Source organism: Diadema setosum, chromosome 16, assembly GCF_964275005.1.
Source record: "Diadema setosum chromosome 16, eeDiaSeto1, whole genome shotgun sequence".
Lineage (NCBI taxonomy): Eukaryota > Metazoa > Echinodermata > Echinoidea > Diadematoida > Diadematidae > Diadema > Diadema setosum.
Window position 1 is genome coordinate 20361212 of NC_092700.1, and position 15338 is coordinate 20376549.

At 37.8% G+C, this 15338-nt stretch overlaps 1 protein-coding gene across 1 annotated transcript in view; it reads left to right on the forward strand.

Annotated features, from left to right (window-relative positions):
• LOC140239678 (uncharacterized) overlaps positions 1-15338 on the forward strand; it is a 47671-nt gene that overhangs the window by 12388 nt on the left and 19945 nt on the right. The window contains exons 4-10 of the mRNA XM_072319507.1: positions 4543-4758; positions 5879-5962; positions 9344-9613; positions 11679-11900; positions 12707-12769; positions 13199-13261; positions 14005-14125. Coding sequence (XP_072175608.1) covers positions 4543-4758; positions 5879-5962; positions 9344-9613; positions 11679-11900; positions 12707-12769; positions 13199-13261; positions 14005-14125 — 1039 coding nt within the window. The remainder of the gene's footprint in view (positions 1-4542; positions 4759-5878; positions 5963-9343; positions 9614-11678; positions 11901-12706; positions 12770-13198; positions 13262-14004; positions 14126-15338) is intronic.

Genomic DNA, 15338 nt, shown 5'->3' on the forward strand with positions numbered 1-15338 from the left:
AATGAATTATTAAAAAAGAAAACAGAAAAGGCAAAACAGAAAAAAAAAACATGCAATAAGGAACGCGATAAAGTAAAACCTTACTCCGTGATCAAAAGATGAATGATTACAGTAGTATTAAAGAGAATAGTGTAAGTTTCATAACAATTATATACATATGAAAATGAAAGGATTAACTATAATGCTTCTGGTCAACCTATTGTGAAGATGTAAAAACTCACCAGGTAACTTGTATTGTGGTGGGGTTGTATTTAGTCATTTATAAATTATTATATAAAAAACCCTGTTTTAGTAATCTCTACAATTTCTCTAAAAATATTTGTAAGGTGATTACTCCAACACCTCGTCTCCCCTGTGACTGATAACCTTGTTGCTTGAAATCATTTGAGACACTAGAATGTGATGATTTTTTAATTATGTCCGCACGTAATCGGATTAGAAAGAGAGTACGCCTCCGTGAGAGACATAGCCACGATATACAAACACACTAAGACAGACATACATACACACACAACATCAGGCCGATTCAATATTGTTTTCAGTGGCAAATTGAAAAAAAAAATATTGAGGGAAATAGTAATATTTTGAAGTGTTGCCCTTGACCTTTGACCCCACGAACCCTGAATTCTCTAGATAATAACTGCCAGTCAATACATGTATATGTTCCATGAAGATACCTTGAACAATTTCCACGGTACAGACAAAAAAGGTGAAGTTTCAATATTTTTACTTGCCCTTTTGACCTTTGACCTTTGACCTCATGACCCAAACTTTTACCAGAGAATTTTAATTTGGTAATACATGTATACACTAAGTTTCAAGAAAATATCTTCAGGCATTGCATAGATATGGTGAAAATAGTGAAATTTTATGTATTTGACCTTGACCTTTTGACCTTTGACCTTGAGCATGTGCACCCAAAAGTTGATAGGCACAACTTCATTCCTTAATACACATACATGCCAAGTTTCATTAGGATACCTCAAAAGGTTTTGATAGTTACTCTGTCCACAAAATTCATTACGGACGGACGGACAACCCGAAAACATAATGCCTCCGGCACCACTTCGTGGCGGAGTCATAAAAAGTCTTCAACCAAGCATGAATGCAGACAAGAGGGTATAAAGCAATTAATCAAACAAATGATTGAGAGACAGCATTGTTGTCGAATGCCACAGGGTTAAAGTAATTTAAGTGTATTCTTACATATTTTCTATCCGTCTCGTCTTCAGGTCTTAGCACCTACTTGAACTCGTTTGAAATTAAACAACATCACAATATTAATCACATACAGACTCTCAGTTTCACACACCTACACAAAGTTCCAGCCTAGAGAGTTGCACGCAAGCTTGGAGGCTTTTCCTCCACTGACATCACAGGAAGACTAATCAGCATTGATAGTTCTTAACTTTCCCACAGTGCATTGGAGAAGTCATCTTTGACCTTCACTACCACCAAAAGACTGGGCATATCAGGCATATTTTTACATCTGAAGGCTAAGCCAGGTTTCCTAATTCTTTTGCGGAGGCATCGTTCTTCGTGGAGTTAGAATCACAGCTTAATATCACGACTGAAGAGGGACGGATATATAATATATTACTTTTTCATTTTCCTCAAACAAAGATCAAGAATGTCTCCTGTAGTCTTGTTGATTGCCTGTTTCTTGCTCTACCAGCCGTTGCTCACTTCCTCAACATCGGAAAGCAACACTACATGTACGTATCTTTGATTTTTTTTTATAAGTTCTCTTCGTCAAAGGATGTTCTCGTAGACCATTCATACTTGATAACCGTGTTTTTACTTGCTTAGAAACGAATGTATTTGCAAGGAACGAAATAAAAATCACGTCACGGTTTGCTTAGTTGTTTGTGATTTTGCTTTGACACTGTTTTATCTTACACTTTAACGTTCTAATCAATTGACTGACAAAGATGATTTGTTCGGTGTGCTTGTACCTCTTTCATTCATTTGAATTTGGTATAGAAATTAAACGAAGAAAAGTGTAAGTAGTAGCAATCACTTCTTTCTTTTACAATGATTGAAAACTGGAAAACACATGAGAGTATGACGTTGCTGGGGTGACAAGACCTTGTATCTGCAATGTTGGTGAAAATGACTTTTTTTGATTAATGGTCAAACAATGGGTTAATTGATGTACTGACCAAATCCTAACTGTCTTACTCCAAAAATGAAGCCACAACGGCATACCAAAGGAAACGCTATCCAATTCGCTACAGTGCTTTGGCAGCCATTTTTTTTTTTTTTTTTTTTTTGGCTCTCTTGAACATTTCACATTTTGTAGATACTAGGTCTTGTCGCCCCAGTGACAATGAATATGATGTAAATCTAGAATATGTACTTACAATTCTCTGTTTCCACTCGTTCTTTGCGCCTGCAGATGTTACTATCAACTGCTCGGAGAAGCCACTATACCTCGACATATGGTGTAATAATGCACTATGCATCGCTAACAGGAGTTGGGTTATACAGGCACCTTCAGGACGGCGACTTTCCATTGAAATTCAGTTTACTAACAATGTATGGATGGGATTATATCTGTGGGATGTAATATCTAACAGAACATTTCAGCATGTGATTATGAATCACAACTTGCCGTACCTCGTTTTATCACTTACACATCAGACGAAGCTGCATTTGTTAGAATATATATACATATCCAGCGAATTTCAAGATAGAAGTAAAATGTTACGATGGTAAGTATTGATTCCTACCAATATATTACATTTCACTATTTATTTACTCTCTCCTTCGTTTTCCCTGGACAACGTGCACAAGATTTTTTTTAAACTCATTTCGCAAATAGATCTATATATGTGTTGACTACAAGAGAGAAAACAGTGACTGTTAGCAAAGGGAGTGTTAAGGTGAAAATATGACAAATATTTCAATGCTTCGTACAGCTCCTGAGTTATGGAACCTGACCCTATTCAAATCTTCCCTTAGATTCCATATTGCGACAATTTTTAGGACAGCGTATTATCATTAATATGTCGAAGGCCTTGGAGAGGTCAAGGAAGAAACTTACTGTTTTGAGATGCATCTTATAAAACAAGTTTTAAAAACGGAAAAGTTATGAATTACTTGTGAAACGGTTTTGGTGAAAACCAAACTATATACCAAGAAATGTACCATAATCATATGAACCTGCTTCAAAAAACCAACAGAATCACCAGGCACGGATTTTTAATTATGTGTATGTTTTGAAAGAGCAGTCTCAAAGCTTTGAAATAATGTATAACTCGATACAAATGGACTTTCTCAACCTAAATCTAAGTCTAAATATTGGAAAGAAAGTACACACTCTGGAAAAGTGTGTACTAAGAAAAGAGGCTCTGAAATGTAGGACCTACTCAAGTGCTTAATATTACCAAGCCGTAGTCTTTGCAAAGAGTGCGGCAGAAAAGGGGATGGAAAACTTTATAACAATGAAGGGATTATGAAATCGAGATGAAATTGAACATGCTTTAATAACACATTGTATCCGTGATTGCTACCAACTTTCAAGCAGTAACATTATTCTTTCAAAAGCCATTAGATTTGAAGGGAAGAGTGTGTTAAAGGTTTTTAAGAAATGTTTCCCGAGACATATCTAAACACACTATTTTACAAGAAAAAAGTCAAGTAAATACTGATACAAACACATTTTCCCATTCGTTATATGATCCAAATCTGTTTAATGAGTTTGAAGAAGAAATGCTTTGTTAGAAAATATCTAAAACTCAAGATTGACTGGGTTGATCCGTTTCACCTATTTTGAGTCCTCACGTAAAATCGCCGGATGCAACTTATTGATTTTGTAATGCACGGTCACATTTTTATTTACGAAACATTGCCATTTGTGAATAATTCCCCCCCCCCAAAAAAAAGAAGTCAAATGGGGAGTGGGGTGGCTGTTGTCCGGTTGGCTACCCCCCCCCCTTGCATATGGAAATTGATCACCCTTTATATTTGATTCAGGAAACAATAGAAAATGTCATTAGGTTACAACTCTTTTAGATGAGGATTGAGTTTCAGGTCACCTTCGGGAATTTAGTGGAATTGGGTCCAATGGACATTACTTACAAGTAAGCATTGCATCAGAGGTAATCATTGCACAGTATCAACAGTATATAGATTAAATACAATACCAACTGCTTTTAGTGAGTTTCTGATATCATTTTGCTAGGAGTGTAATAGTTAATCTGTTTGGTATTATAATCATTTTTGTACTAAGTACTTACAAGCATTGTCTTACTTGATGTTGTTTCAGTCATATTTCATACTCCTAATCGTTATGGACCTATGCTTTGGTTCCTTTATTCATCTATACATACCCTTGTGTTATCTATTTGGCCATAATTATTATAACACAATTTTGTAGCAAGTTTCTATGTTTCGATTTGCATGTTCTTGATTTCGATATTGCTTTGTCCGGCAATATGCATTGCGTGTCATTGATATCGGGAAATACGAGAAATGAATACAAATGAAAAATCACATATGCACTTTAGGGAACCTATACTATATTCATTCAATTTCAAGAAATACCACCGGTGAGGCTGCTTGACGGGCTCTCTCCCATGGATGGCTCAGTGGTCATGGAGTCAAACAGTCAGATGTGCTATTATGACTTTAACCTCAAAGCTGCTGATTTGGTCTGCAGAGAGCTCGGTTTTCCAACGGCAAAAGATTATTCAGTTGACCCTATTTCAAGTGCAGAAACATCGAACAGGACTCAAGGGTTTTCATATTCTGCAGGTAACTGCAATATTATGCGTATTGAGTGAAAGAGTGTTGTATGTTGTATTCCCTCCCGGAATCATTCTTACTTTATGCAAAGAAAATGGTCTCATTGAATTCGTATAACTATGTGCTGATGCTATACTGTATGTGCAGATGTGATGCTGTTGGAAATAGAAATTGTAGAACCTCTGTATGCTTCCATTACTGCATTCGATGACTTTTAGGCAAACATTATCATCTAGTACAAGTACAAGTACAATTGCACACTTAGAAAGGTTAGAAATGCTCGAGTCAATTTATTTATTTATTTATTCCAATATTCTTTTGCAGGATAGCCCTTTCAGTTGATTAACTCTTTATGTGCCACGTTCGCACGTCCGACTCAGTCGACGGCGTGCCAACTTCGCATATTCTGCTCAACAAACAAAGCCGCCAAAACCGATCGATAAATCGCTAATCACAGCTAATCCCGCGGCACAATGGAAGCGTTTCTCGTGCTTTTGTTCCTCTCATAGACGGCTTGCGTTCTATGTGGTGATTGACTATGAAGTGGTGTTCCCAACTAGATTTGCTCGTACATTCTAAGTTTCTGTCACGGTTTTATGTCGAAAAGTAATGCCTTTACAGTAATGTAGCAATTGGTCATTCAAAAGAAACATTGAAAATAGATTTGTCATACAATTTATATCGAAACAAAGCTTGGCATTCATCTTTAACTTTGCTTACTATTATGCCCCTCTTAACAGAAATTTGTAGAAGTTATACAAATTTGAAAAACAGAATTCTCTCTCAAAGAATGACTACATTCGTGTCTGAGAATAACGTGGCACACAGGGGGTTTCCACCATGGCACATAAAGAGTTAACTAATCTACAACGGGGCCCTGCTAACATTTTACAGATAAAAAGAATAGTCATTTACAGTAGAACAAATCCATATCAACAACAAAATGACCTACGCTCAAAAATGATATTCTTGAGACGAATCAATGTACTCTCATCCCTGAGAATAAATATTTAATTTCTCCCCGTAAGCCCTAATTCAAAAGATGCAAAGATAAGAAGATGAACCGTTCTAATAGCTTCATCGAATATTTTAACAGTGGGTAAATGATTTCTGAAATATCAACACACAGATTGTCAGAAAGCAAGACTACATGATTGTCTATCAAAAGGAGCTGAGTGTCCGTGGAACAAGGCTGTGAGACTCAGATGTCGACGTGAGTTCGAACATGATATTTAAGTTCAAGCGATTTATTGTTTTTATTAAATACATATTCAAAGTGTGATGAAAATTATGTACCGAGTGCAAACGTAGTGTTGGTTCTTCATAATAGTCATACAGTGAGGAGTAGGAAAGAGCGATAGGCTGTATACTGTACTTACACAGAAACGACATTTGATGAAGAGGTCACTACAGTAAAATCCGATTTTGTTAACATTTTGTCTATAAAATGAATATTCATATTTTCTATCATTGTGTACATTCCATTTGTGTATATTAGTAAAATAATCTAAATAATATTAAACATGCTACTGATCGTGAACAATGCACACACTCAGGCCAGAACTTGTGCTTCAATTTGACCTACCTCTGCTGAGGTCAATGAAGGCTCCTTCAAAGCTCGAAGAAAGAGAGCATAAACAGTGCTCCCGTGAACGGCGTTTAGAATCAGCGTTTCAAAACGCTGAATGTGCCTTCCTAATTGAGTATAAACACCACTTTTTTCGGTTTCTCGAAAATCCTTTGCATACTCTTCACTGTCACCTCTAATAACTTAGCTTCGCAGGTTCGCACAGCGTCTGGTTGGGGTACATCCCGTGTTGATATTCCACAGATTCTATAAACACGGGTTGAACGATGAGTTCCCCGTTTTAACTATTCTACGTTTTAACAGGCCTTGCTCGAAAACCTTCTCCGTGGAAAATACATGTACGTTGTCTTTGGCCAAAAGCTATAATTGAAGCATTTCACAAATTACAGTAGCATACAATGCTTGCATACTAATGTGCACGTGTGTACGTACTGACAGAGGCATCTAGACCCTGTTATCTACAGAGGCGTTTGGATAAGCCTACTGTTTTCCTGAAAATATTTTTACCGTTCAAACGCGTTTTATCACTTTTTTCTTAGGGATCTTTTAAAAAGAAGAAAGAAAGAAAGAAAGAAAGTTCGTTCAACTCATAAACTCCCCCACATATCATACTAGGCATTGCTAGGTGTTACAAAGAATATTTCCCGGCCACATCTAATCCTTAATAGTTCGAAAACAATACATCAGATAACACTGCCATTGATATAGGTGATACAGTAGCGGAATAGTGTACAATTTTGTTAGAGGTGATTTGCATAGGAGACCATAAATCAGTCTCGATGAATTTACGAATAATTTTAAAGTTAAGTTTCAGATTTTGGTCAAATTTGAACTCTCTGTACAAAATTGAACTTTTGGCACAAGAACCAATGATGTGTATGTGAGTGTGTGCTTACAATGACCCTGAACAATTAGACCCCGTTTACAGTGAGCAGAAAAGCCAAATGCGGGGCCAAAATTGGCCGCGCATTTGGCCAGGCTCTGGAGGTGGTCTCTGCCGCGGCTCGGCCGCGGCCGACCCGGCCCTTCCGTCGAAATCTAATATAGTTAAAGGTGGTTTTGTTCTACAAATAATTTGTCCTTCGGCAAAAGCGGAAACTTCGTCGCCGCCACGGAGTCCAGTTGGGAAAGGGTCTGGAAACCAGACTATACCAAATTGCGTTTGTTTACAAACAAAGCGCCACTACGAGAAAATATTGAAAAGTTTGAAATAAAAGCCATCGCCGAGCCCGGCAGTGTAAACAGACAAAATTGTGGGGCTCGGCCGCGGTTCGGCCCAGTCCCCCACTGTAAACGGGGTCTAAGACATGGATATCACGAATACTACCTTTTCAGAGCCATGCTTACCAGGCTTCTGGACTCTTGCTCGAAGGCACATGAATGCTTAATTAATGATGGATTGTCTTGGGCAGTGCTAGCTGAATTCGTGGTAATGGGTAAAAATGCATGCACATGAAAATAACATGCTTTCAAGCGCTTCAAGTTTAATAAAGACTAGCTGTGATAATGAAATTTCTCATGAATATGTAATAGAGCATTCTTATCCTGGCCATTGTTCAGGACCATGGTCAGGGTCTTAACCACACACTGCCATACACGCCAATAGACTCCTGTGAAAAATCAAAATTTCGTACAGAGGGTTTAAAATAGTGTAACATCTGAAACATAACTTAAAAATAAATCATGAATTGAAGGAAACTTATTTATGCTGTCATTTTTAGATAACCTCCAACAAAATTCTTCAATTCTTCAATGCCAGTTTCATCTGGTATTCAGTTTTTGAACTATTAAGGATTCAAAAGTAGGAAATGTTTTTGTTTTTTGTCACTCCCAGTACAATCAGAGCACGACTGCATTACGATACCGTTCAACCAAGGAGGTTCACGAGAATGGAGTCACAATAGTCCAAAGGCCAAGACCCGAAAAATAGGTTATTGGTACCACCTGAGGTGACAAAACCTTTTCGGCGTCATTTTGTTTGTTTGTTTGTTCCGATATCACCAAATCAAAGTTGTTAAAGAAAAAAAAAGAACGCTATGGACGTGGTTAAAAATCAAAGTTGCAAAATTGGGCTTGTGAACTTCAAAAACTGACCATTTTGACTTTAATTCATGCTCACTCAAGCGTGACTAAGTGATATCAACTGAATTTCACATGAAAGGTAGCCGAGAAATGCAGCTACATGATCCTTTCTTCAGATTTTCTCAAATGTTCCTGATTCATAAATTACAGAGGTTTGATTTTTATTAAGGGGGAACTTACTTTTTGTTTAGTGTTTATATACACAACACATCTTAGCATGGCGTCTGGTCGGACTATTAAAAACAGGACCTACACAAAGGATTTGTGTGGCGCGGAGCTGGTCACGTGACGCCTCCGATTCACCCCGCGAGCGTCTTAACAGGCACTTTCTCCGGCGGTTCTCCGGAGGATTCCCCTCGTCTACCATGGTTGGTCGCAGGGTAAAATTTCTCCAGAGGCTCTCCGGAGGCTCTGCGGAGGCCGTCCACTGTGTTGCGGCGTTCTACGGAGAACAATCTTCACCGGAGGCTACCTTGAGGCTACCCTGCGTTTTGTGGCTGTTGAGACGGGGCTTAACGAGGGAAAAATGATTGCATCCAGTCAAGATTGGCGTCTGATGATTCTCTTCTAATGACTGTCATGCTCCTCTTGGCTTTCGTTTAAGATATGCCCGTCCTAGATCCATGTCCTGACAATGCTGTAAAGTTGGTTCTTCTTTTGACACTGAATGATCATTCTGCTCAAAGGTTATGTTTTCATGGATACGTATCATATATGCTTTAAAAAAACACACACAGAAAATTGATCTGCGTGAAAACACGGTTAGCCTGAAGTTAATGGGTGTTTTCGTAGCATTCTAGTAATTCATACAGTAATTCATTTTGATTTAAATTGCAGAAAATCAAACACTTGTGGATCAAGGACTATTCAGGATAAAGAAATCGTTTGCAGATTTTTAGTATTCTTATTCTGCATTTTACGCAGAACCTGGATTTCTTGGGTGCTACCTGGGCGATCGTCACACTTTTCAGGGTTTACATATGTCCGTCTTTAACGTTCCTTCTGACGAAAAGTGTGTGTCCATCTGCAGACGAAAACCCGAAAACCATGACATCGCTATTGTAATTGAAAAGGACTGTGGATGTTATCGATCACAAGAGTATGCCAACTTCATTTCCAGCGTGAGCTACACTCATTATTGGACACGTGAAACCGAGGCAGAATCCGACCAGCAAGTCCACTGTTTGTATAACCGTGAGTATCTAATGCATTTGCCCGTAACAGTAAGAAGCTTCCATTTCGTTATTCCATTACGTTGATAACATGTCAATGGAAAATTATACTGATTTTTCACACTCTGCACTTATCCCATCACTGTTTCTTGGATTGACACAATACCGTGTTTACTGGTAGTTGGACATACAAGGTGGTTTTTTTTTTTGTGCTTTTATTACTGCTTCATTATCATCGGTGCAAGTCCGTGTTATCATTACATTATCTCTTCAGTCAGACCGCAACGCGGCTGTTAATGAGCTCAAATCAAAAATTCATCGTACGCGCAGGTTTTTGCGCATGTCCTTTTAGCACCCGAGATTTCGCGAGATATTCAGAGACGAAGTGCATGGTCGACGAGATTCACTTATTGACGGCAAGAAGATCTACTATCCGTGACTAATTGACATGGTTTGTGAATGTTTGAAATAAATCACACCTTTTAATGGTTACATTATATAAAATGAGCTTATGATACCGTTATTCTTATCTCTGCATTATACCGATATTTTCAAAACGACAGTGAGACAAATTATAACAAGGCTTTCCATTTATTGTTCAACCGACCCGTTCATAGGTTGAATCGCCACATTAATGATAGTCAACGTTCTGGAGATACTTGTTGTAAAAACACAGTAAAAACTGAATTGGTCCCTCGCTTAAAAAACTATAAAAATTGAAAGTCTCGTCGAGTAAAAACCGTAGTGTGGCAATTTGAGATACATGAATGATCATGCGCTCCCAGGGTATCAATAGGTAAATTACTCAGCGATGTATACAGTGGGTTAATATGGAATAATTATTCTGATACAAAATAGAGAGCCCCACAGAACTCATGTATGCAAAGTAAGTGCTAGATCTTTTATAATTGATTGATATGCTATTCATTAATGCACGTTATTCTATCTAGTTATGTAAACAAAGTCCAAGCCAAAGTTGAGTTGTCGATCAGAGTTCACTGGAGTGTTGTTCTTCTTGTTTACGTGGAGATCTTAGTTGCAGTTGCCTGAGCCCGAGCGCATATACATACATTGTGTGCACGCGCGCACAAACACACACACACACACACACACGCGCCATAAGGTCCTACAAAAGAGATTATAATCTCTTTGGGTCCTACACTGTCATCTACACACAGTGTATTACTTTTATGTACAGTACACGTTTACTGTCATTCCGCGAAGTTCGTTCATCTCTCCACGCAGAAGGAATTAACCAATCAGGTACGCGTATTCGAGGCAAACTGAAATCTCGACAAAAATTAAGTGTACAACGTAATGATTTATTCGACAACCTGACCCGTTCAAAGGATCAGTCCATCATGAAGTCATTATGCTTTCATAGAATATTTCCTCTTTCATTTTATACCTCTTCCATTTTGGTCCACGTGTATTTCGTTGGTCTAGTGTACCCCCTAAGAAAAAAAAAATATGAAAATTTTATGTTTTATAATTTCGTTGTTCAGTATATTTTATATGTCATAACCTTTTAAGTGTTCAAATTTCATCAAAGTACAACTCTTCAGTTTTTTATCGATGTATAAGTCTTGTAGATTGCTAATGTCGTTTAGATTTACAGGGACTCTAAAAATGTGGTCTCCCATCTCATTATGTATTCATGTCCGCGAGGTCCATGCATACGCGTACGATAAATGCGAAGTTTTTTTCAGGGAGTTGCGGTCTGACTGTCTTAAAAATGTAGGGCCTATGTCAAAATTTTACATTCTTTCTCCCCATGTGTAAAAGTGTAAATGTTTTTTTTTTTTTTTTTTTTTTTTTTTTACGTGCGGTTTTTCGTTTGGAGCGATATGCCTTTTTAATTTATAGTTGACAAGAGTGGTACTTTCTTCTTCCGTTTATGTCCACAGGGCGATATCATTGGATGATTTCTTTAATCAAATTTAGTGGCACACTAAAAGGAAGTGACGCACAAGTCAGTAGTGGAAGTGCCACGAGAAGTAAAGTGATTTACATGGCCGTACGATATGTCTTTCTTACTTTTCATTAGTTTGATACATACGTTGTTTCTTTTATCTCTTTTCCGAAAGTTTCTGTCGGGTTTTGTGAGCATCCTGGCCCTGTGTCTAATGGCTATTGGGACTCGAATATAACGAGCTTTGGATCGAAGTTGACTCTTACTTGTGACGAAGGGTTCATGTTAAATGGCAGCACGACACTGCAGTGTGTCGTACTATCTGGATGGTCGACTTACTTCCCGGCTTGGAACGCGTCTGTCCCGTCTTGCCGGGCAGTTGATAATGCAACAAACGGTCTGTCGTATTAATCAATACTACATTATGTGATAGCGGAAACATTTTATTTGTCAACTTGTTGGAGTAGAGTAATAAGATAATTGCTCATCTTCATGTAAATGATGATGAGAAGATCAAAGGTATAAGTGGTTGGTATCATAATTTTGTCTTTTTACAGCAGTTACCTCTTAACCCATCTCCCCCCCCCCCCGAAAAAAAAAAGATATTGTATCCATTGCAATCGATGCATATACTTTTTTTTCACTTTATGGTTTGGGAAAGCATTAGAGAGGTAGAGTGCAACAACTTGCTCGACATTTGGCCAGCGACTGTCTTCTTCGTTAAGTAATAACACAACCCACGTTATCTCTATTCCAACTGGTTTAAATTATATACAGTGTTTTTTTTTTCACCATGTTCAGTGCCTGCCAGAGGAGAGGGTTAAGTAGGATTTCAACACTTGACTATAATTTTGTTATGTCATAATTAAATCATAATTGAATTACGGAAATGCGCGTCTCAATTGAGCGTGTATCATTGTACTATGTCGCAAGTGACGATTCTTTTATATCATAATGATTCATAGAAAAGAAGTGAAACATTAAATGTTTTTTATGTCCACTGAATGATAAATATTCTTTACATTACTTCCTTTAACCACGGAGTGCCTAACGTGAATGTGCAATGCCTAGCTTTTATTCGTGCTTAAACTTCCCTGAGGGACATAAGCTTCAGTTTAATTGAGCGAACGAAACTCGCATGACAATATAGTCAGAGAGACATTGTTGGTGCACGTTTTCGTATTTGTGTGAGTTTTTTTATAGATAACGAGAGTCACGATCCAGAAATCTTCACAACATCATCACAAATTGCAGTTTTCACTTCAAGTGAGTATTGCAAGGCACACACTTAGTTATCTCAAGAAGTGCGGTTTTCAGTTTGTGTGCATGAGTAGGTTTCTTAGGAATAAAAAAGAACTGCACGTACCGCGTGAAATAGTTTGCCTATTTGAATACATCTCTAAATGATTTCTAAAACAGTTCTAAATTCAGGATGCCATATAATATTATCATAAGCCTGAAACACTAAATGATTAATCTATTAGGAAATGTACATGAATGCTGCTATAGATCAGGGCTATAGGAGTAAATATGTGTTTTTCTAGCTGTAAGCCTAAATTATGGGTAAGGGAAAGTGTAGACACAAGAAGAGATTAAAATCTGGTTAAACCACTCTAACTGACATTATTTTTTAATGTGTATACATGCACTTTACATGTATAATGAATTTACTTGCTATTTCCTTCGTATGAATAGGCGAAATGCAACCCACTGAAGAACTAACATCATTGCAAAAGACAGATAACATGACTTCTTCCGGTAAGCATGGCGTCTTTAATATGAAGGTCATTCTCCCTTTTCCTTTTTTTTTCTCTTGGTAAATTTAATGTTGATTGAAAGCATTTTTGGCTGATCATGACATAAATTAGGTTTACTTTTATTGTTACGACCAGAACAATCTCTCTTCTCCCCTGCTTTACCTACTTAATTGTAAGCAAAGGTAAATCACGTGCAAATACATGTAGCTGTTCACGCTTCAGTTGATATTTAGTATCCTAAAGTGATGGGGTGAAGATATAACGTGTCTTTGGAAAAGCGTATAATTGATTATAGTTCTGGGATAGTAACGGCATCATTTGCAAAGTTTCTTGGGTGTGTGTTTTTATACATAGTATGACAGAAGCTGAACATGTATGTTTTATTATATATGAGTCAGTATATTCTATTTGTGTATATAAGTATGCATATAATTAGATTATAACATGGAACTAAACTATTTTTCTATTTGTATTTTACATGTATTTGATTATCGATTGTTTTGATTTAAATACAATTACGCTGTCCTGACGTAGTAAAACATAAAGGAGAAACGTTTCTAATCGTATCATGGACTTTAAAAGTAATATGCTGTCTCATCTCAATCCCTATGTCTTGATCATATGATGGGAAGTTATGAAAAGAATAATAATAAAAATGCTTTAATTTCTCTCCACTGTTTTTTTTTCAAAGCACTTTGTTCTTCTTCGTATTATGAAGGCTTGAATTCTTCCATTATGTTTCAGAGTCTGGTCACCATGAAATAGATAGTATGGTAGGCCTCTACACCCTAGGAACCTTTCTGTTTGTCGTTCTCACGTTATTAGTCATCCTCTCCGCGGCTTGGTACAAACATCACAAGAAAAGGTGAGATGTTGCATAATGAATTGTCTATTATATCTATAATGTGAAAAGAGGGGGATGGAGCGAATCGCGGTGAGGAAATGATCTCTTGCTGGCAAGCACGAGCAATTTTCGTCATAAACTGTATTATTCACTTACAAACTTAAAGAATATCAGTATGCGTTAACCGAATGGTTTTTGTTTTTATTTGTTTGTACAAAGTAATGTTACATGAATTTGTATAATGCCAAATGCCTTCGAGTGAAATAGTATCGAGGAATCTTAGCCATTGTTTCCTAAAGACAATGGATTCAATCAACAATTTCGGGGCTTGTTTCCACGAGATCTGGGATATTTGAATTGAAAAAGTACATTATAGTGTTCACTAAACTAAATATACATTTGTTTTTAATTCTTTGTGTAACAGGTATAGGCCCTCACAAGTTTCGAATCAGCAATTGCAAATGCATCGTGTAGACACTTCCAACCAAAATTCGGGCTCGGCCGTCCATGATGTGTTGAATACTGAGGGTACTGACGCTGAAGAAGAGGGTCATCCTTACCCGAGCTACCCTGACAACACATTCAGAGACGCCGTGGCTCATGGAGAGGACATGAGTCAGATGAGTCACATCTACCAGGACGCTGCGGAGACACACATGGGGGCTTCCCTACCCTCAAACGTAGAGCAAGTCTCTCCGTGTGCATTTTCTTCGCAGAATAACGTCAATACCACCGTAACCACGTCATTGACCTCAGTACATATTCCGAATATTGATATTCATAACAACAATGGCATAGACGGAATATCACTACATCAAATGAAAATCGGCAATGACAACTGTGTCTACCAAGATGTAGACCTTGATGGAATCAATGGGGCTACAGAAGATGATTCTAGATCTCGTGGTGGAGCACGCTTGTTTGATGACGCATGTTACAATTCACTGAGTTTTGACTTTAAATCTGGCGGTGTTTGCGCCCAGAGGCAGGATGCCAGAGTTGCTTGTGGGGAGCTGCAATACGATTGTGTGCAGTCGAGCAGATCTGGCGATTTTGCCAAGTCTAGAAATATCTTAAGGGACAATGACTACGATCATATCAATCATGTCTTCCACGACGACAGAGCACAAGTTCATAGACTAGCGCGCCCATCTGTCTGTCCGACTTCTCAGCCAGACCTTCACTCTAACAGAAAAGAAAATATCATCTGTTCCAACTTAAGTACCCCAACAGC